The sequence below is a fragment of the Morone saxatilis genome, unplaced genomic scaffold (genome assembly GCF_004916995.1).
Source record: "Morone saxatilis isolate NCDOM2014 unplaced genomic scaffold, NCSU_SB_2.0 Contig5, whole genome shotgun sequence".
In the NCBI taxonomy this organism is placed as follows: Eukaryota; Metazoa; Chordata; class Actinopteri; family Moronidae; genus Morone; species Morone saxatilis.
In genome coordinates this window covers 18,610,848-18,631,470 of record NW_023340095.1, presented here as the reverse complement: position 1 = coordinate 18,631,470, position 20,623 = coordinate 18,610,848, and the positions used below count along the sequence as shown (strand labels likewise).

Here is a 20,623-nt window from a genome sequence, read left to right as displayed (position 1 = left end):
CACACACACACACACTCAGTCACAAAAACACACATGTTCCAGCACTCCATGTACACCCTTAACTCAATTTTGGTAAACAAATGTGGGCTGGACACTGGGGTCAAAGGCTGAATCCACAAGATAATTTGCAAAGGGAGAGAACATTTTGTCATCTTCTGACGTGGTGAAATAACAGCACGGGGAGCTCACAGCCATCACCTACTAATATTAGTCTTCTTTCACACATGGGAAGTTCAACGTAACTAGCTAGTCAGAATGAAACAACAGCAAAACAACAGCTGATGTTCTGGATGTTTAACACTTTCCATCCATGACCTTTTTGTCCCGTCCATTTAGTTAGCTTTTGTGGGCAGGTACATCTATCAATACACAAAGTCACCCATCTATTTGGGTGCAGTCTGTCTCACACATTGCACATGCATGCCCTTGACATGCTAGTCTATTGTAAGAGCCTGTGGGTGTGTGTGTGTCGTTGCGTATGTGTTTCAGGGTCTTTGCGTCTCCTGTGGCTGAAAATCACAGTTTGACACACCACCATCTCTATGACCAGGGGCCACAGGATATCCCACATCACACCTTTAGAATACCCAATCTCTATAATCTACCTCATTCCTCTTTGGCCTTGGCTTACAGTCAGGTACCCAAATGAATCCAGCCGTATAGTGCACTGCAGTCTATCTGCAATCAATGGCGATACACTGCATAACACCCAACTGGATCAATGATACAGCAGTCAGTCAATATGCCAGCAGTTAACCCAGCTGATTAGGGGTAATATGGGGAATTTCACATCTCCATGAATAAGACAGCGAGCCTACATGTTCTAAGATTACGCATACCAGAGCACACCACTTCTTCCTGAATGATTCAATCCGTCAACAGGCGACCGATGTGTGTGTTGTGATCTGTGGCAGACAGATGATGCCTTTAGTGGGGGAATCCTGCCGCGCAATTAAATGTACTGGGCAGAGTGGTGTTGATGGACAGATAGAGTCTATCCGTTGGTGATTGGCTTTTTAATTGAGTCCCTCCACGTGCACCGATCTCTATCATAAACCCTTGGACCGTGTCATGGGCGGGGGGCTGAGCCATCAAAGGAATCAGTGGTAGTAGCAGCTGTGGGATAAAACAACTAGGGTTGTTCCTCGTGATTGTTTTTCATGTTAAAATAACAGGAAAGAGGACAATAAAACAAATGTATTTCACCATCTCAAGCTGAAGTACCTCTTTGAGTATGAGACTGCTGTTTGCTTAAAGTCTAATCATGACCATGATTGTTTCCTAAGCTTTACCTAGTACTTCTTCTAATTCTAATCCTGACGCCAAAGGTCCCCTAACCTTAACGACATAGTAATTTCTAATCCCACTGTTGCAAAATGTTTTTGCGCCAAAGCCTAATCAAAAACTTGAATTATTGACCTAAAACAATGGAAAAAGGGGGTCCGGTTTTGTTTTGTTTTTGTACGGACAATGCTTTAAGACCGTAACAGCCAGAGGCAGAAATTACAAAACATTTTGCTGATTTAAATTGTTTCGTAGTCACTGACAGTAATTTATTACATTTCCAAGCTAACCAATCACATCATTATCCGACTGAATTGTAGTATATACGTACGTCAGTAAGTGAATACATCACATGTTCATTGCGCCGTGATATTCACTGCTGATTAAGACCATCTTCAGCTCAGTGGGAGGTACAGACTGTTGTTAGTTCAAGCTTATTTATTTCAGGTCAGTACAAAATTAGCTAGCATTCTTTATAAGGTGAACAGCTCAGCAGACACGACTGTTGTGGCTTTCGTGGTCTTTCAATATGCTTTTCACAAGGAACTCACATACTGTGTAGCACCAATGAGTTGACAACAATGCTTTCAATCACCAGTGAGAGGAGCTTCACTGCTAAAAGTGACTGGTTCGTTAAGTGACAACGATAATTCAATATAGTCTGTTCAGTTTAAAAATTCAGTGTTAAAGATTTTTTTTGGTACACGCACCGATCGCCCCGAATAGCAGCTACACTGTCTAGTGCTGACTATGACACCCCGACCACAGACGTGTGGTTCAATGTTGTATTCCTCAGCGTTTTATCATGAATATCGTTACTCCAAGAATATCCTGCAGAAGATAGATTATTCATTAATATTGTCAGCTAATATCACCCTCTCCTGATGACAAGCTTCACTGATTTGGTTGTCAAATATTTGTATGTTTTCTGTTTCAGAGCTCCAATAATATTCTTCTTCCATTGTGATTCTCTTCTCTACATGTGTGGTAATATCAGCCTGATTATTCATGCACAGGGAGAAGGCCCCTTTGTAAATGGATTTAAGTGAGAGTTTAAATGGGCACTAATCTCACTCGCTGAACATCCGTGAGCTGCAGGGGGTCTCATCCACACACACATGACTCAACCCCCCTCTTTTTCTATTTCGATTTTATGTGTGTGGATGAGACCCCCCAATTTAAACACACACAAAAACACACACCCTGCCGCTGTCACACAGTTAAAGGCAAGGCAGGGCCTCTCCACAACGCGGGGGTAAAGTCACAGAGGTCAGTGCTCAGTTTCCACATCAAACCCAGGAGCAGAGGCCAGAGTCTCATCCCCCCTCCCACTCCTCTCCCTCTCTCCTGCTCTCTCTTGCTCCCCGCCCTCCCCTACTCTCGCCACCCACTCCACCCCCCGCCCACACCAACACACAACCTCCTCCTCCCATGCTGGATGACAAATGCTCTTGGCTGTCAGCTCTGCCCACAGTCCCTGGTAATTGAAATAACAGCCAAGGCCAGCCCCGTCCACTTTCCAACTGGTGGCTCTTGCTCTGTGCAGCCACCCATCAATGACAGTGAACTATTACCCTGGAAGTGGAGCGCTGCGATACATCCAATACACCACCCCTGCAACACTCCCACACACACCACACCCACACACCACACCAACACACACACACCTCCCCCCCAGTGTCCTTCCTCGGCTACCCGAGCCTCCTAATGTTTAACCCGTTGCTAACAGCCTCGTTTCTCTGTCTCTAAGCTGCTACAGTAGGAAACAGTGGGCAAACAAGCCTGTCTCACACACACACACACACACCACACAGACATTTCACACCCACACATACACACAGACACACACAAACACACACACTCACAACTCTCTTAAGGCATGCACAAAACTCAGAGCAGCAAACTTTTTTCCAGCGAGAAGTGCTGAGAGAGTTTAGTGCGGTGCTGTCTCACTTCACACTCTAATTCCCCAACAAGACGTTCAGTCAGTATCATTGTACAACACTGCTCAGCTGATGCGTTCTGAAGTTGCTTTAGAGGAAAATAAGTGAGACATAAAAGATTTCACAACTGGTGCCGGCACTGTAAAAGTCAGGATGCTGCCCATGCTCACGGTCAGTCAGTGTATTATCAGTTTTCTTCTCTCTTGTCAATGACAGCTCCTGAATTTACATCGGGGAAAGGTGCTACATGTCCAGTCAGCACCATGCAGGGTCTTCTTGTTGTCCCCCTCACTGACAGACACCAAACACAATGCCATAGGTGATCAGAGCTGTCATCTGCTTTGAAAGAGAAATGACAGCTGAACGAGACGCACTGAACACAAGCACAAAGCCCAGCAACGTGACAAATGAAGCACATAGCAGCAGCCAGCAGAGGAACAGGACGAAAGAAATGCACAGACCTTGTCAGAAGCTGCAGAGCCGTGGAGACTAGGAGACTGTTTTCCTTTCTACAGTCCTCTCTGTCTCCTCTCCTCCTCTCCCTCTCCTCTCCTCTTCTCTCCTCTCACTCTGCGTGTATGTACGTGTGTGTGATAATGTGCGTGTGTGTGAGTGTGTGAGTGAGTGAGTGTGAGTGTATGTGAGTGAGCAGCTCCCTCCCCTTCTGCCTCTCAGCTGCTCAGCTCAGGCAGTTCTCAGGAAATGAATGGGAGCGCACAGAGAACTGTTGTACTTGCAAATGACTTACCCCGAGTCACATGATCCGCTAAATGTAGGGTGGGCCGGTGGGTGGAGGCTTCATAAGCAAAGGGAAGACAATATACTCTAAGCTTTAACAGCATGCATCGAATTACACGGGGCCCCTCCGGGGAGGTTTCCGACGCGTCCGCTCTCAGCCAGCCCGAACTCCCTCTCTACCCCTCCCGGAGCGCAGCGGAGAGCCCCGGGCTGGGGGTGAGCACCGGAGCGCCTCCCCGTTTAAAGGGGACGGAGAGGGGAAGGTGTACGGGGACATTATTTTAACTCTGATTTACAACTAAATATTAGTTTATTCGTGTAGGAATGAATACTTTTATAATTGCTTATCTCTCTTTACTAAATACACATGTGGTAATAATGGGATGTTTCCGTTGAATAGTTACTGTAAATATTGATAATTGTCTAAATAGTTTAATTAAGTCATTTTATAACGTAATTTTATTTAAATAGAGCTGAGACAATGACTTGAGTAATCCATTAGTAGTTCTGTTGGATACTATTTTGATTATTTATTAGTCCTTTAAGTCCTTTTTAAAGCAAATATGTATAAAGGTTCAAGCTTTTGGATTTTAGATTAGTTGGGTGGACAAAAAAAAATTAGGCTTTAGAAAATTGTGAAAATTTTTCTAATGATTTATCGATTAATTGAGAAAATAATACATAAATAATGAATAACATAACATGTATCTTTTAATCATCATAACATATTTATCATACTTTTTTCTGTATTAACAACAGTAACAGAAGATTATATCATTTTTATTATGGATTAATAAATTAAATGCTAGTTATTAATATCAGTTATTTTCTTTCTACAGAAAATACTGCATCAAAGTTGATTTATTCAGTTAGCTTGTTTTGTTTACCACAGTCCAAAACCCAAAGATTTTCAGTTTACCTTCACAGAGGTCTTTTTTTATTTTTACATTTGAGAAGCACCAACCAGTGAATTTTGGGCATATTTGCATTAAAAAAACGCCACAAACAATCAACTGATCATTGATATTGCAGATTGATTTTATATTAATCGACTAATCAATAAATCTTCTTATTGTTTCAGCTCTAGCCGGCCAAACAACACAATTCTCACCAGATATTTTTTAATGAATAATACCTCTCAGCTGGCTTTTAGTTTCTGTTCCTACAGTGAAATGCCACATTTCTGCCTGCTGTTTAAGTGACCAGCCTTGAATAACATGCAGGAACATTTCCTCATAATGACTGCTTTTAAATTCTCTTCTGTACTGAGCCCGAGCCACTGTGCACATGTCAGTTTTCATCCTGGTGTTCTTGGGCTTGATGAAAGGTATCTCTGTGGTATGAGAGGCTGATGCTGATGCTGCTCAGCGCCCACAGCCAGTCCCCTGAGAGCTCTAATTAAGGTAAAGGAAGCAGGACTCATCTGCATGGCTGATGGAGCTCATACCACTCTTTATCATGGAGCTGGAGAAGCATGATTGAGAGAGGCAAAGATGATAGAGAGAGGCAGAGAGGGAGAAAAAAAGACACTAGTACAGTGAGCCTGGTCCAACTGCTACCCACTTAATATTCATTCTGTTTCACTTCAGATACTGTATGTCTTCTGTTTGCAATGAATGGAGGATAAAATGGTTGGGTGGAGACGAGAGGATGGAACGAAAGGGATGGAGGACCAGATTAATAAGGTTGGATAGGCTGGATAGAGGGATGGTTGGATGATTGTAAGCGGGTGAATTAAGAAGTGTATTTTGTGGCTGCTTGGATAGGAGGGGCTCTAGGTGTCCAATTGGAAGAGGGGTTGGTTGAATGAATGGATGAATGGATGCATAGAATAATGGAGAGGAGGGATGATCTGGCCGTGGTGTAAATTCTAATGGGATATAGATGCAGACGACAAAACTGTTTGGCTATTAAGGGTGTTCAACGTTTTTTTTTAAGCATTCTGAGTTCTAAGTGCATCTGGTGTTTTATGATGGGCAATCATTTTACATATCATAATCTAAATATGATATGTTTGAATACATTTTAAAAACTATATTATAGCTGATACCAATATACTTGACAGTTTCACCTCTATTCTTATTGAACAGGGGTGAAATAAGGCTGTGTTACACAATTCCTCAGTCAGTAAAGCTCCAAAAAAAAGCTTTTTTGTGTGTGGTTTCCATGACACCTACTACAATACCCAGCCAGCTACCAACCAATCACACAGTAAGAACAGCTCTTAGGGTGGGGGAAAAAATACACTGACAGAGCTGGACTTGGAACAAAATTGAACTGCTGTTGAGCAGACACCGATAAATGCTTGCTTTATTTTTTTCTAGTACTGGAATGGTCTGTACAGAAATCCTTCCATAATAAGATGACATTCAGTGTGACTTCTCTTAGAAATTATTATATGTAAAGAGGAACATGTTGAAAACAAAAGAAATCTACCATGAACATGTAGTGGAAGAGATGCACATAGAGTGAAAAAAAACTCAATAATGTGACATATTGCTGACGAACAGAAGGTGACATGAAACTGAAGCTGTGTGAGAATATCAAGTCTGGGCACATTGTGGCACATGAAGTAATGCAACGTGTTGTTTTGGTTGCAAAACAAACTTCCACCACTGTCAGTCTCTCCTCAGCATAATCTGACATACCTGCTATCCAATTACCTGTTGTTTCAATCAATCGGTGAATGCTGGACAATTGCAAAACCACAGAAACTTCAAATTACAGACATATGTTTATTCATCTCATGGACTCAAGTGCATTTACACATAACAATGGTCAATTATAGATTAATATGACATTACTTAATCTCAGAGAAAAATTCAGATTTTCGTGAGAGGATTGGCTTGTTAATAGGAGCTTTGAAGGCTCTGTGTGTGATGGAACACTAATGTAACATCAGCCATAAGGCCCACTGATGATCCTTATAATGACGTCCTGAGGAGCTCTCTCAAATGAAATCCTCGCTGTGTAACTGGTGCCCCAGGAGTCCTGGCATGTCTTGAAGGAAGGCAGGCAGAGTGGAGCACAAACAGGCGCTTCGAGGGAGGTGGAGGAGGGAGGAGTGTGGACGGAAAAGGAGGGGGAGGAAGCTGCAGAGATCCATTGGAGGAGAGTAAGAAGAGGAGGAAGAATGAGAGAGGATGATGGGAGATGGTCTGAGGGACACGGGGGAGGGGTCAGAGGAGGGATGGAGCAAGCATGGGAAAGGAGGTGTCGGACGGGGGTTGGGGGCTGGGGCTTCCAGCTTCATCCCGATGCCCCCAATAGGGCTTATCAAACACCTGAGATACAAGCACCTCTCCCAGGGCTGCGCCAACTCCAGATAGGTTGCTAATGCGTCACCCTGGGGTGGGAGCAGTTCAAAGACGGTGTGGGTGTCTGGGGGGATCATTTGTGGAGCGGCATAATAAGCTGTGAGGCATCAAGAAGAGCATTATCATTACACATTTCTCCCTTGCATCATCTGACCCAATCTCATCAAATTATTGTAACACCATTCACCATTTAGTCACACACTACAAAATTTCTACATTGAGGGGGCGAGCATTCTTACTGTGCAAAGGAATCCTTTACTCGTTTGAAAAATGCATGTGTGTGTGTTGTGAAATAATGTGAGTGATGCTCCCTTCCTGTTGTCTCTGGCTGAACTTTAGACTCTGGACTGAAAGAACAGACACGCCAGACGAGGAAGTAGGGAGCAGAGAAGCTAAACACAACCTGTTACTGCACAGTCAAGAGGGCGGTAGGGAGGGAGTGGGAAGGGGGGGAGAAAAACACTCAAGAAACAGGACGTTTTCTTCTATTGTTGGTTGAGTTAGTGGATATCACTTTAATCAATACGTGTGCACTAAAATCACATGTTGTATACCATTCCTTTCATTCTCTTCCCCTTTGAAAAAAAGAGGACACATAGGATTTAAATGAATGAAAGAAAAAAAATCACGGGAAATAAAAAAATATAATGATGTGGCTATGAGAAAAGAGTGAAAAATCAATATGAAACCTTGAAAGTAGGATGGACAAGAAAATATATTAAAGCCCTGATTTCTAGAAAATAAAGTGCTCACCTCTGGAGCTTCTCTTTATCCCCCGCAGTCCAACTGTCTTCCCAGTGCCCAACACAATAGGGCCACATACACAAAATGAGAAGCTTTTGCTCTCAGCCTCACAACTCAGGGTTTTTTGTGCTCCAGAATAAAATCTGAGAAGCACAATGGATTGGCCTAAGCCTGTGCGTCTGTCTGCCCGCCTGTCATGCACAATATCTTCTATCTTTGACAAAACTTTGGGGAATGATGCATGTCATGGCATCTCTTTCTGTGACAGGACAGAGCACGGTACAGAAAAACTTTGCCCATTCAGTAAATGTGAAAGCAGCCTTCCCGAAGTCTGCATAGTAAAGGTCAAACATTCAAGTGAGGCAACAATAAGAAAAGAACATTTTTGACTGGAGCCGAAGACATTATCAACTTCATCAGGGAGTGGGAAAAGTGTTGGGTCTTTTGCATCAGACAGTATCTTAATCCTGCAAATAGTTTATGTGATCATATTTATTTGTTAGTTGTATCATAATTCTTTATTGTGTGAATAGTCTACATTGTTATCTCTGTTATACTTTCTTATGTATCTCCATATCATTCCTGCTTGACAGATTTTCCATGACCATAGCTTTTTATTAATTCATAAAGGTCTTCATTCAATAATTAACAGGAAATGGACTGTAGTGTGTCCACAACAAACTATGCATGATTGAGGATAATGACCCTTTCCTTTTACTTACTGATAAAGTAGCACAATGCAAACATCTTTGGGTTTGAATAAATTGAACATAAAGATTTCCTTTTGTCCTTTTTCATATAAGATGTGTTTTTTCCAGTGCTGCAGCTAATTCAGAGGTGCTACTTCTCATATGATGCGATGCAATTGTGACTTTGAAGTTATTCAATGTTACTTTGATGATTTGTTTCAACAGATTGCTGAATTACCACAGTAAATGGTGCCAACTGAGGGTTTGGACATGGAAGCAGATTCATTCAGTATTCTGCTACATGGATATTATAATAATGAAGAGAGCTATAAGGTGTAAATTATTGATTCATACAAACATTTATACATCTATTTATTCATGTGCATCTGTCATCAACTGATAGATTCCAAATATGTAGCACTACATGGTCTTCGACAAGTGTGATTCAGCCACATTTATTTTTTACTATATTTACCTTTATTTACTTTACTAAAGACTGGGCTGCAAGTGTGGTAGAAGCCATAATACAGTACAATAGTGACAAATGAAAAGGAGATAAGAAAATAAGAATCAGCAATGAAAAATAACTAAAATTAGACAATAACATGGAAATAAAAAGAATGACCAAGAGAAATCCAGAAGAAAGGTAACACAGAGAAATGGAGCGTTAGGACATCTGCTTGCTTAGGGGGCCTCCCCTGGTCTAGCGGCTTTGCATGCATGTGTGTATGTGTGTGCATGTGTTTGTCCAGGCGTCAGTACACCTGCACAGACTGAGTGGGTTGGCTCAGTGGGTTGGCTCAGTGGGCTGGCGTGGAGCTCCGTGGATCCCCCTCCAGGCCAGCTCTCTGTCAGGCCCTGCCAAGGTCAGCCTCCTGCCAGGGTGGGGGGAGCGGGGGCGGGAAGGGGTACGCTTCAGCATGACCACCAGGGCCTCAGCACGCTGTGTCTAATAGCAACCGCAAAGCTCTTGCACACACACACACACACAAACACACACACTCCTAGAATGAACTTTAACACCAATACAGAGACACACAATAAAGTCACGAACAAGCAAACGCTGATAGACATAGGGACACATTCGAGGAAGGGGGTGCCTATAGCCAGCCTCTCACACGTTTTTACTCTGCAAATAAGGTAAGACAAAAGAAAAGGCACAAAGAGAGAGAAATAGTTTGGATTAGCTGACAAAGTAACTATAGCTCCTGAGCTTAAGAGGATGAAAGGGTAGCTAGGAAAGTAACAAGGAGACCTGTGTGTTTCAAAACTGCTAGCTCCGTATTATGTCCATTCCATAGCTATCCATTACCCAGATCATCTTACTGGATGGCTAGACCCTGGGTGGAGCCTGCGACACCGAAGCCATCCTGAAATACCTGAGTCACTTATGTGCACACAGAAGTGCTGCAAGGAGTACCAGGGAAAGGTTGCAATCGAAACGTCAGCAAAATCCGCCAAGTGAAAATGAAACACCATGACACCTATGTGGCGAAGGTCCACCATGGCATCAGTGGCAGAACCAAACTTGAACCAAACCTCTAAAGGTGTGATGATGACAGTATCAATCTTGGTGGGTCGCTCTACGTTGCTCTGAGTTTTAACAAGAAGACATAGTGAGCAGTAGCTAAGAGATAAGCCTCCTCACAGGGCAACAGAGACACCTGAATTGTATGGCAGCAATGAAGCAATTATCCACTGCCACTCCTCCGCATCCCCCCACTGCTGTCAAACCTGTCATCAACACTGGTGTGTTGGTGTGTGGTGTGTGTGTGTGTGGAGCAGGGATTGATCAGACACCAGAGCCCTCAGTGTTGCTCTTTTGTTGCTCTTTTCCCAGCCAGCAGCCCTTTGGTTTTGTGGCGGCGAGACCTCGTGTTGTTCCCCTTTGGCAGCTCGACCCCTCCCAGACTCTTCCCCACTCCTCACCTCCTTCCTCCCCCTCACCTCCTTCCTCCCCCTCACCTCCCTTCACTCCCTCCCAGGCGTTGGGTAGAGAGGGAACAGCCAGTGCTCTCCAAACACAAGGACAGAAGCTGCCAGCAGGTAGCCATGGCAACAGCTTCTCTCTCACCCGCCACTTCCCCGCTCGGTAAAAGGGAGTGTGGAAAATCGCAGGGCCCCTCTCTCCTCTCTACGCTCTCACACAGCCCAAATTAGACGGGTCACAGTGTTTTTCTGGCACCCGTTTAAATAATCATAGAGATGGATGTGCGTAGAGGGAGAAGGAGGAAGAAAGAGAGGTGAGGCGGGGGCACGCCAAGGAAGTAGAATGGGGGTGTTAATCAAAAAGACGCAGATTGCTACACAACAAATGATTTCTTTCCAGACATAAGACTGTGGTGGGTGGAGACAGGGATGCTTGAGATATTTGCGAGCCATGGTGCAGAACTTATCTCGCTAATACCAGTGCAGTAGGGAAGGCTCAAGTCGTAATAATTTCAATTGCTGCGCGCATCTCTGTGAGAGGACGTGAATGTCTGGGAGACAAATCAATTCCTTGTTCCAAGCTCGCTGTTAATGTGATTTTGAAGGTTCATTTCCAGATCCATCTCTGTAACTTGTAGCTTAGTGTCTGAAACATCGGCACACAGTACATGAACAGTAGTGCTTAACCAGGCCTCTTCAACTCATTTGCTCATACATTGCCTCTGGCAGATATACTGTACAGCAGGGGTCTTGCACACTTTTTATGGCCTGTTTCTGTACACTTCTGCCGCAGACTGATGTAAAGCTCTTGGTGTCCTTCTGAAAGTTTATGTATCTTCGAAGAGGTGCTGATATTAAGAACAAGAAACTGTATGATGGAAAACCCAGAAATGTTTTCTTTTCATGAGCTGCTGCCACGGGCCTGCTCCGGCTTAATGGCATGCTGGCTTTTGAAAATAATTCAACCCTGCTTATTTTCTACTTGATTTACTCTGTGCAAGCCTTCCCTCATCAGGCTGGGGTTTTGATATTAAGCCAAAATAAATCAGTTTCCCTTTTCAGCGATACATTGAGCCTACACCAGCAGCAGAGAGAAAACTTTAGAATACAGCCAAAGGATTACATCACAGCCAAACAATGTCTATTTTTACCCCAGCTAAAGTTTTTCTTACTTCCAGGAATTTCCAAAACAGGAGAAATCTGAAAGATTGAGCAGAGTGCTGCAAAAATTAAATTAAACTGCAGTCATAAAAGCGGGGTCAAAACAGGGATTAAACATTGTCCATGGGTGTTTGGAAGGGGGTTGGGCATCTTTGTAGAGGTAACTAGTTCCAGGTTTCTGTCTCAGAAGGTTTTATTGTTGAAAAAGCTGTAATACATTTATGTAGACTAACATTCTAATAATAATAATCTCACTTGAAATACAGTATAAATGCACTGACAATTAATTAGCTTGAATTACAGTAAGTTTGGTCCTTTATAATGTGTACAATTTTAAGAAACCTTTTAATGAATGCTGTCTCTTTAACATTTTGTAAGTTTGACAGTTTGATGGTTTTAATAAAAAGGCGGTTCATGAATAATTAACGAAAACAAGCAAAAATGCAGATGTAATTGCATTACGTCATTACAAGGATGTTTTGATCAAGTGGACATGATGCTTGCATTAGTCAAGCAGCAGACAGCTGCATGCTCAGCGTGTCTAAGACGAATGGTGTAAAAAGTGACACAGTGTTGGACTATCGGACACTCTGAATGAGAAGTCACTGACATGATGTTCAGGTGCCGTCTCCAATCTCTTAGAGATCCAAAATTATGTCTGCAGTGTGTGTGTGTGTATGTGTGTGTGGGTGGGTGTGGGGGGATTGTGGGTGTGAATGTGTGTGCACTCACAAGCTTGCTTGACTTCCCCACATTGATACCAGATGGCCCTTCCCATCATGGCCAATGGAGGAATTCAGCTGGCAGGACCCCTTCTTGTTCATGGTCAGTGTGTGTGTGTGTGTGTGTGTGTGTGTGTGTGTGTGTATGTTCCTCCCTGTGCCCCTCCTCTCCCACCACACACTGACCTATTTGTATTCTGGGCAGAGCAGATGAGGCTCCAGGCCCGCTGCCCTGCTCCCCTCTAGCCTGTCCCCCCGGGAGGGCATCTGTGGGTCTGCACTGGGCAGATAGGGCAGACCCATCATGGCAGCACTTTAAAGACCACCTCACTGGTCCGCAGAGAGGGAATGTGTTCGGATTTGGGTGTGTGGGCCTCTGTGTTGGTCTGCTGAGATGTCACTCCTTTCATTTCTTTGTCTCAAGCGGTGTTGTTTCTGTCCTGACCAGTATTTTGGTGTCAAAAAGAAACCTCCTGACACCAGTATGAATCTTTAAAACTCATGGTCAAAGGGGAATGATGGCTCACTATTATCAGGAAATCATGATACAGTTCATTGTATGTGAACACGCCTACTGTAACTTAGCTCTCTTCTGCAATAAAGGCAGACTTTAAAATGAACTGATAATTGAAAGCCAGTGGGAGTTGTTGAGACTCTCCATCTCACACTGATTAGTCACTCAGAAGGGGGCACGTCTCCATCCTCTCCAAGACGATGCGTGGTCAGCCCATATGTGTTGTGTGAGTGTGTATTTCAATTGAAACTTAGACGGGCTCATTTGAAATCACCCAAGCATCTCTGATAGACCCCTATTTTTAACCCTCTCCACCTCCTCTCCACATCCATTCACCCTACAAACATTATTTGTTGATTTGCACTAACACACTGCAAAAGTGTGTACGTGTAGAAGTCTAAGCACACACACACACAAACACACACAAGCGTGCACACACGCAGACAGGGGGTGCCGAGCCATAAAGGAATGCAGAGCAGTATAATCACAGCATCATCAGCTCTGTCCTCCGAGAGAGCGGGCCAATAATGCCCCTCTAATTGAATAACTTATCCACAGCTATTTCCCAGGGGGCCGAGCTGCAAGGCACAGTCACAGAGAGAGGGGGGCAGATGGCGCTGAACAGAGCAGATCAGCATCCTCCAAGTGCCACAGTGAAAGGTGGAGTTAGACAAACACACATAATCACTCCGTGTAGTGCATTCTCACTCACAGCAAGCAACTTTCATATAGGCAAGAACTGACATTTAAGCCTATTATATACATAGCCTTCAAATCAGAACTACTGTATCTGAATAAGCAAGCACTCAAACTTCTTTTTCTTTTAAAGCACATAGTTCATTCTTTGTTTCCCTTTTTCTCTCTCAGAATTGTTGAATCTCACTGTGTATGTCGATGAGAGCAGGGCTACTCTCTTATGTGAGGATAAAAAGCCTGCTATATCCCTGGGCCTGAGGGTGAGGATAATTCCCCTTAAGACCTCCCAAATTCTGGCTCCTTGTTCAGCCACCCTTGGGCTCACTACAGGGGGTAACTATACATTCTGTTTCTCCCATCAGACAGCATACCACCCTGGGAGAGAACACACACATGCCGTACATAATACATTCCAAGTAAGCATCGCTCTGTTTCGATCATTACATCCCTCTGATACTGAGCTGCTGTGGGAAGACAATGTATCTCCGGACCGATATACTGGCTGATTATACAGTGCCACAATCTTACAGTGTGCACAGTAAAGCTGAGCTCAGTAGGAACAATGCCACATGCAGGCACCTTACTGTGCTGGTTTGATTGAACAGAGATCTCAAGTCCTGATGATTCAGTATTTTTTATTTTTTTTTGCCGGCTAACTAGCTGAACTCCACTCCGGTGAGCTGTACCTCATCAGCACGCATGATGTCTACCCAGGTCGATACCTTTATGCCCACAAGCATAGTTGAAGCCAATGGAATTTTATTAGGAAACAATAATGGGAGGGGGGTGGGGGGGTATAAGGTGGAGAAAGAGAGAAAGCGAGGTGTAGGGAGAGGTAGTACATTGATTTACCCTTCATAGTTCGTTGCACTACATTTACCCAGCAGAGTGCTCAAATTAGTGCCCTCCAGCTCTCTCCCAATTAGTTTCCACAGAGACGAGGTGTAAAGCCAGTCACTGGCCTCATTACCTCTCCTCTCTCCTCCACTACCCCCCTCTTCTGAGTAAACCACCCTCCAACTCTCTTTCTCTCTGTTTTTTAGTTTTCCCCTCTCTATCCACTTCAGCCCCTCTCTCATCTCATCCACTTTTTTCCATTTCAGTCCGCCCCTGCCTTTATTTGTGCTCTCTCTGTCTGTCTGTCTGTCTCTCCATTTCAACATTTGTGTATTTCCCCCTGTTCAAAGTGCAGAGCAGACTGAGGAAAGTACATTCATCTTCAGGAACATGAAGCAGGGTAGGCTGCCAGAGACTCAACTACCTTATGAAGAATAAATGATGTTTCTCTTTTGTCGCCGTGACTCTGTGGAGCTCTGCAGTTCAGCACAGTCAAGGGTACTACTAATACAATAGAGAAATCCTTTCATCATTTCTTCATATCATATTCAGACCTTTACTGAAAGATGTACTTCAACATACGGCAACTATTTGTGATTTGTGGTCAACTATGAAGCATGTAAATACATTTATAAAGTTAATAGATTTGTTGTTTGTGTCGTTAACACCCTCTTTATCCCACTTAATATTTTTTTTCCGTTTGTTATTGAACTACAGAATAGTTGTAATACTTTGACAGTGTGTCTTACTGATTAGTCAAACACTACAGATAATGATGTTTTTACTCTTGATTTTATGCTGGAGTTTGAATATCTGTAGGTGGCATTCTTGTTGCTGTCTGTACAAAGACTGAAATACAAGCCAGGTAAAGCAGACAACGGCCCTGGGGCCTCAGACCCTCCGAGGCCTACATTGTTTGCCAATTATGTTCTAGTAATTTGACTAATTTTGTTTGGGAATATACACCATTAAAGCATTTAAGGCAGATCCTGTATTTTTACCCAATCATAAGGCCCTGTTGTGTAGTAGCCACTGATGTGTCAAAATTAATTAAATACGATAAATAAATAAATAAATAAATAAATAAATAAATAAATAAATAAATGTGTCTAATCAAATTACCACAAAGTAACTAACACACAAGCTGCGTCCAAAATCACTCCCTTGGTCACTCATTCACTATTTCCTGCTTGATATATACTCAATACTCAGCAGTGAGCAGTAAATGATCCTCACTGATAGGTGTCGAGTCACATAACAATTTTTTAGATCTATAAAACACATTGCATTATGAGTTAGCAGAAACTACTTTATATTCCATATATATATTATCATTTGTGTGCGTGTGTGATACATACACATATATATAGTTCCACTGTAGGGTATACATAGTGCATAGATTTCACTAGGAGGGTATGTAGTGCATTATATATTCAGTAGGGTGTGATTTTGGACACAAGTGGGGCAGGGTTGTGTTCCAGAACATAAGTACTGGTTCATTTCTGGGGGTTTGGGCGAAATAGTGCTGAAGCTGCCCTGTATAGTCGGCAGTCTACACTGTACCTGGTGTGTGCTTAAAGGCAACAACATACTTTTAAAATGCACAGAGAGAGAGTGTGGAGAAGTCGGGGGCCAATAGGGGCCAGCAGCTCAGTTTTGCCCTGGAGCTCCCTAATGGGTTAACCCCTGGTCTCTTCCAACATCATTGTTCACTCCAGCTACCAAACTATATGATTTTAAACTATGTGGTTGTTGTTTTAGCTTAGAAAGGTTGCCTTAGTAAAAGGGTTTGGTAATGTTTTCAATATTTTATTGTCTATCATTAAAAAATCTCATAATTTAGTTTTTAGCCACATTAGCAGTATCACTCTAGGAATGACAGAATGTCCAGACTGAAATATGTCATTCATGGTCCCCAGAGGATGAATCCTGATGAATTTTGTAAACCTCTGACTTTTTCTCTAGTGCCATCATGAGGCATTAATATAATAACTTGATAATTTTCTAACTGTAACTCACATTCCCATCAGGATCAGGTATACTTTGTGTTTAATGTCACTTTGCACTCAGATTTCTCCCCAAATATTTCTGAAACAGTGCTTGAGAATACTAGCTGCACTGTGATATGTCATTTGTCACAATTTGTACCTCCCATTATAGAACCCAGTGTGATGGACATCAATTAGACAGCTTGACTTCTGATATCACACAGATTTAGCATTTTGAAGAAATTACCATTTTGATATTAATTTAATGTATCACCAAGCCCAACAGACGGCTGTTCAGACCTGAATCCCTATCTAATTATATTAGTTGAAAATAGAAAGTAGAAAAAAAAAATGTAGCAGATTTTTATCTAAAAATAGAATCAATTTTCTCACAAATACTATGGTATAAGCACCATTGGTATATATCCTTTGGCCTTGGAACAGACAGATTTTGCCTGCAGAAAAGCAAACACCTTTCCCTCCCTGATCGCACACCCAGGCAATTTCTCCCTCCCTCCCCCCATGTAGAAACCCAGAGAGAATCTGGGTGAGGTGTCAGGCCAATGTACTGCCTGCAAACAAAAGCCGCCCTGTCCACCCCAGACCCAGATGTTCCTTATTGATCCCCCTGTGGGTTTGGCTGAATGTAACCGCTCCAAAATTTCTCTCTCTCTCTCTCTGTCTTTCTACACAGCGTCCAGATATGTTACTCTGTCCTCGTATGTATGCTCATGCGTGTCCAGTCAGCGCTGAAAGTGTTGTTTCCCCTCTGAAGTTTATACTGCAACTACCAGCAGTTTGGGACTACTACCCCTCGATTCTCTTTCTCTCACTCTCTCACTCATGTTCGCGATCCCGTCCTCGACAGCCCCTCTTGGCTGTTTCTGGTTAATAATGTAGCATGCCTCACTGTCTGATGTTGCATTGGGTTGCTGTGGCACCACAGGGAGGTTGTCTACCTTTCTGGGAGACGCTGCAACTGGTTGCCAAGGAGTTGGTTTCAGGGAGGAGGGGGAGTGTAAAGTAGAGGTCTGGCAGAGGCAGAGCAAAAGAAAACAGCAAAGACAAAGAGAGTGAGAGGAAATAGACTGTGAGTGAGAGGAGGAGAAAAAGAGTATACCAGAAAGCATGGAGTTGGTCAGCCCAGCCCAAGCTCACACCATTGCTCATCGCACAAATCTTCATGGAAAAAAAAATAACAATAAAAATGATAAACAAACATACAAAGCAGGTGGAACACTTGTGAAGGCAGGTCTAGCGTTTAGCAATACAGAGCAGGATTGTTGGTGGTGTTTGTCAAATGTCCTTTGGTGTAATGTGGGTGGTACAGTGGAGTTGATAGGTTCATCGTGTGGATTACACAGACGCAAGGAAAACCGTGACTGAGCTAACCAGGTAGGATAAAAAAGCCCCTTGAATTCCCAAAAGAGATGTTCAGGTTTGCATTTTAACTTTCTTTGAAAACTCTTGTGTTTTCACATTAGAAAAAGAAAGACCATAATATTAAGATGTGTAGTTTGCAGACTGCATTGTGGGTGGAATATGTCATTCACAGCAGCCACAGTGCATATTTATGTCATTACAAGTATAGACATGGTTCCTGAAGGAATTGATGGAATGAGTTGCTTGTCAATGTTTCAGTTAAAGGTCTTTCCCTACAGCCACCAGGTTTATGGCCATGTACACGCACATTTTCGAAGAAACAGATACACCATAACTGCTTGATATGTATGTAAAAGCTGACTCTACGCCTTCAAGCCTTAGCACAATATTCTTGCGGTGGTTAATCTGATTCTGTAGCAAGGGTAACGCAAGCAGGGTTGTGTCAGAGATGTCTCTTTTTTACCAGTGAGCTGCTCCTACATCAATGAGATTGTCTTTATCTGCCTGCTTGCAGCTTGGGCTCAGATTCTGCCCTCTATATACGGGCGCTGGGTCGTGGGAGGCATGTGGGCGAAGGTGCGTGGCATCCGGCCTAATGCACAGCCTGAAGAGAAATACTAACACTTCATATTCACTGTGACTTCAACACCGCCACAGTTGAGGCTCTCACATTTGGATAGAGATTTTCAGTGAATGAGTCACAGGTTTGAAAGATATTCCATGGGACATGGTCTTCTAATTTAGTTGTGGTGTGAAATGAAAAGAGTCAAATGAAAACGATTGCAGGCATCCATGTTGTGTTGTCAGCCGCACAAGAGAATGGTGTGTCGGGTGTCATCTATCCTAATATAAAAATGCAGTTTATAAAACTTGCCACAAGTGCTCCTCCTCAAACCCCAGGACTGCCTTGTGTTTGACTCAGGATATTCCCTGCTGTACCACATTCCACTGTTGTTCCGTTATTCTGGACCGGGTCCCTGCCTCTTCCTGCCAGAACGCTCCCATAAACACACATCCAACCCTGAAGTCCTCGCTCTGCAGGGGGCATTCCAGAAGTGTTAGTTTTCTGATCCTTCCTCCACAGTCAAAGACACATACTGTACATATAGACACACTACGCTGTTACCCTTGCCCTAAACATACAAGAAAAGGCTCACTTGTGCTTTTGAGACTGTAATAGACCGTAAAACAAGAATCATACACTTATAAAACTTATATATACCCAATGCTGTCATATCTAAAGACATTTTTCTTGGTTGTCTTATCAAATGGAGATCAAGTATCAATGTGTCCTTTTTAGCCCTCAAAATGTTGAAAAAACTGACCAATGATTCTATAACATCACATTTACCAAAAGCTGTTGCTTCACCTTTCACTTGACTTCATAAATGTTTCCTCTCATCGGTTCACCTACAGTGTACAGAACCTTTATTGAGAACATTTGAGATTCTTTTTTATCATAAAAGGGAGATATGGTGTTGAAACATTTCTTCGTTCATGTTACTGCCTCATGTTTCTTGGCAGTTTTACACTGTCAACTCCCATTATCCATGAGGTAATGGGATGGACCCCAGCACTTGTTGCTTGGCCCTATCAATAGTACATATATGAGACACTTAGTGTCTCTTACCAGTCTAGGCAACAGGAATGATTTCACTCCTTAGCATGCTGATTACATTCATTTATATTCTCAATTAATTCCAGTGTCAGTTTGATATTTCTATTCTATCTATATTTTATCAGTGAAATTTTATAATGAGCAAATCTGTGTTTATTTAAATTTTTTTACAAGGTAGGTAATAGAAAAATAATTCTGGCAAAAGTTTTAACACATACACCATCTTAGCACTTTTTCCTTCAAATCTGTACAGGAGCAAGTGCACATACGGTGGTCAGCGTGTTCAGACAAACTCTTGAGGTGTTCCCGAGTGAACTCTGCACATCAATTATTCAGTTCGATCACCTAGCCTCCTTGCTGTCTCTGTCTTAGTCTTCCTTCTTGCTGTAGAAGGACCTGCTCTGCTGTACAGGCAGACGCAGTCAGGGAGGAGGGGGGCAGCCCTGTAGATAGCCTGACTGGAGCCAGAAGAGGGCTGGAGCAGGAGTATTCATTAAAGTCGCCCCAAGAGCACAGGCATAGGAGAGGATAACAAGACCCTAGGGTGGCTAGTGTGGGCCCTCACTCCTCAAAAACCATAAATGTATTCCCCTTCATCCAGACAAATCCACAGTCTACTGTGTCAGCAAAAATATACACTCACACATCCACCTTTGCTGGAACATAGACTCTTCACTTTTTGGTTTACCTTATACTTTGTTAACACCTGAAATATAAGATAAGTAAAGATTTTTACAACCTGGGTTATTGTTACTGTTATTACTGTTTTTTTTTTTTACACCACCAATCTGATATTGTTACTATACTGTTACATTTACTTAGGAACGCACACATATCTTGTTTTTGCTGACCTTCAGTGGTTTAGCTTTTCACCCTTCTGCAGTGATGTAGAAGCATACCCCAGGGTGTGTCAGTACACTGTGACATCTATCTTAGGTGGTTTTTGGCCAGGTGGTCTTTGGTTTGAGGTGCTACAGAGGCAACCTCTGACCTCACCCAACTGCACCCATCATCAGAGGTGCAACAGATTACAAACATTCAATGAGGGCAATGAAACATT

At 42.9% G+C, this 20,623-nt stretch overlaps 1 protein-coding gene across 2 annotated transcripts in view; it reads right to left on the bottom strand.

The window, feature by feature from the left end:
* klf12b (Kruppel-like factor 12b) overlaps positions 1 to 4,069 on the bottom strand; it is a 38,772-nt gene extending 34,703 nt beyond the window's left edge. The window contains exon 1 of one of the 2 annotated variants that reach the window (XM_035676309.1): positions 3,976 to 4,069. In XM_035676309.1, coding sequence (XP_035532202.1) covers positions 3,976 to 4,069 — 94 coding nt within the window. Of the gene's footprint in view, positions 1 to 3,688; positions 3,944 to 3,975 lie in introns of those variants that run through there. The other variant, XM_035676310.1, reaches the window with a different exon arrangement.
* Between the last annotated feature and the right edge of the window lie 16,554 nt (positions 4,070 to 20,623).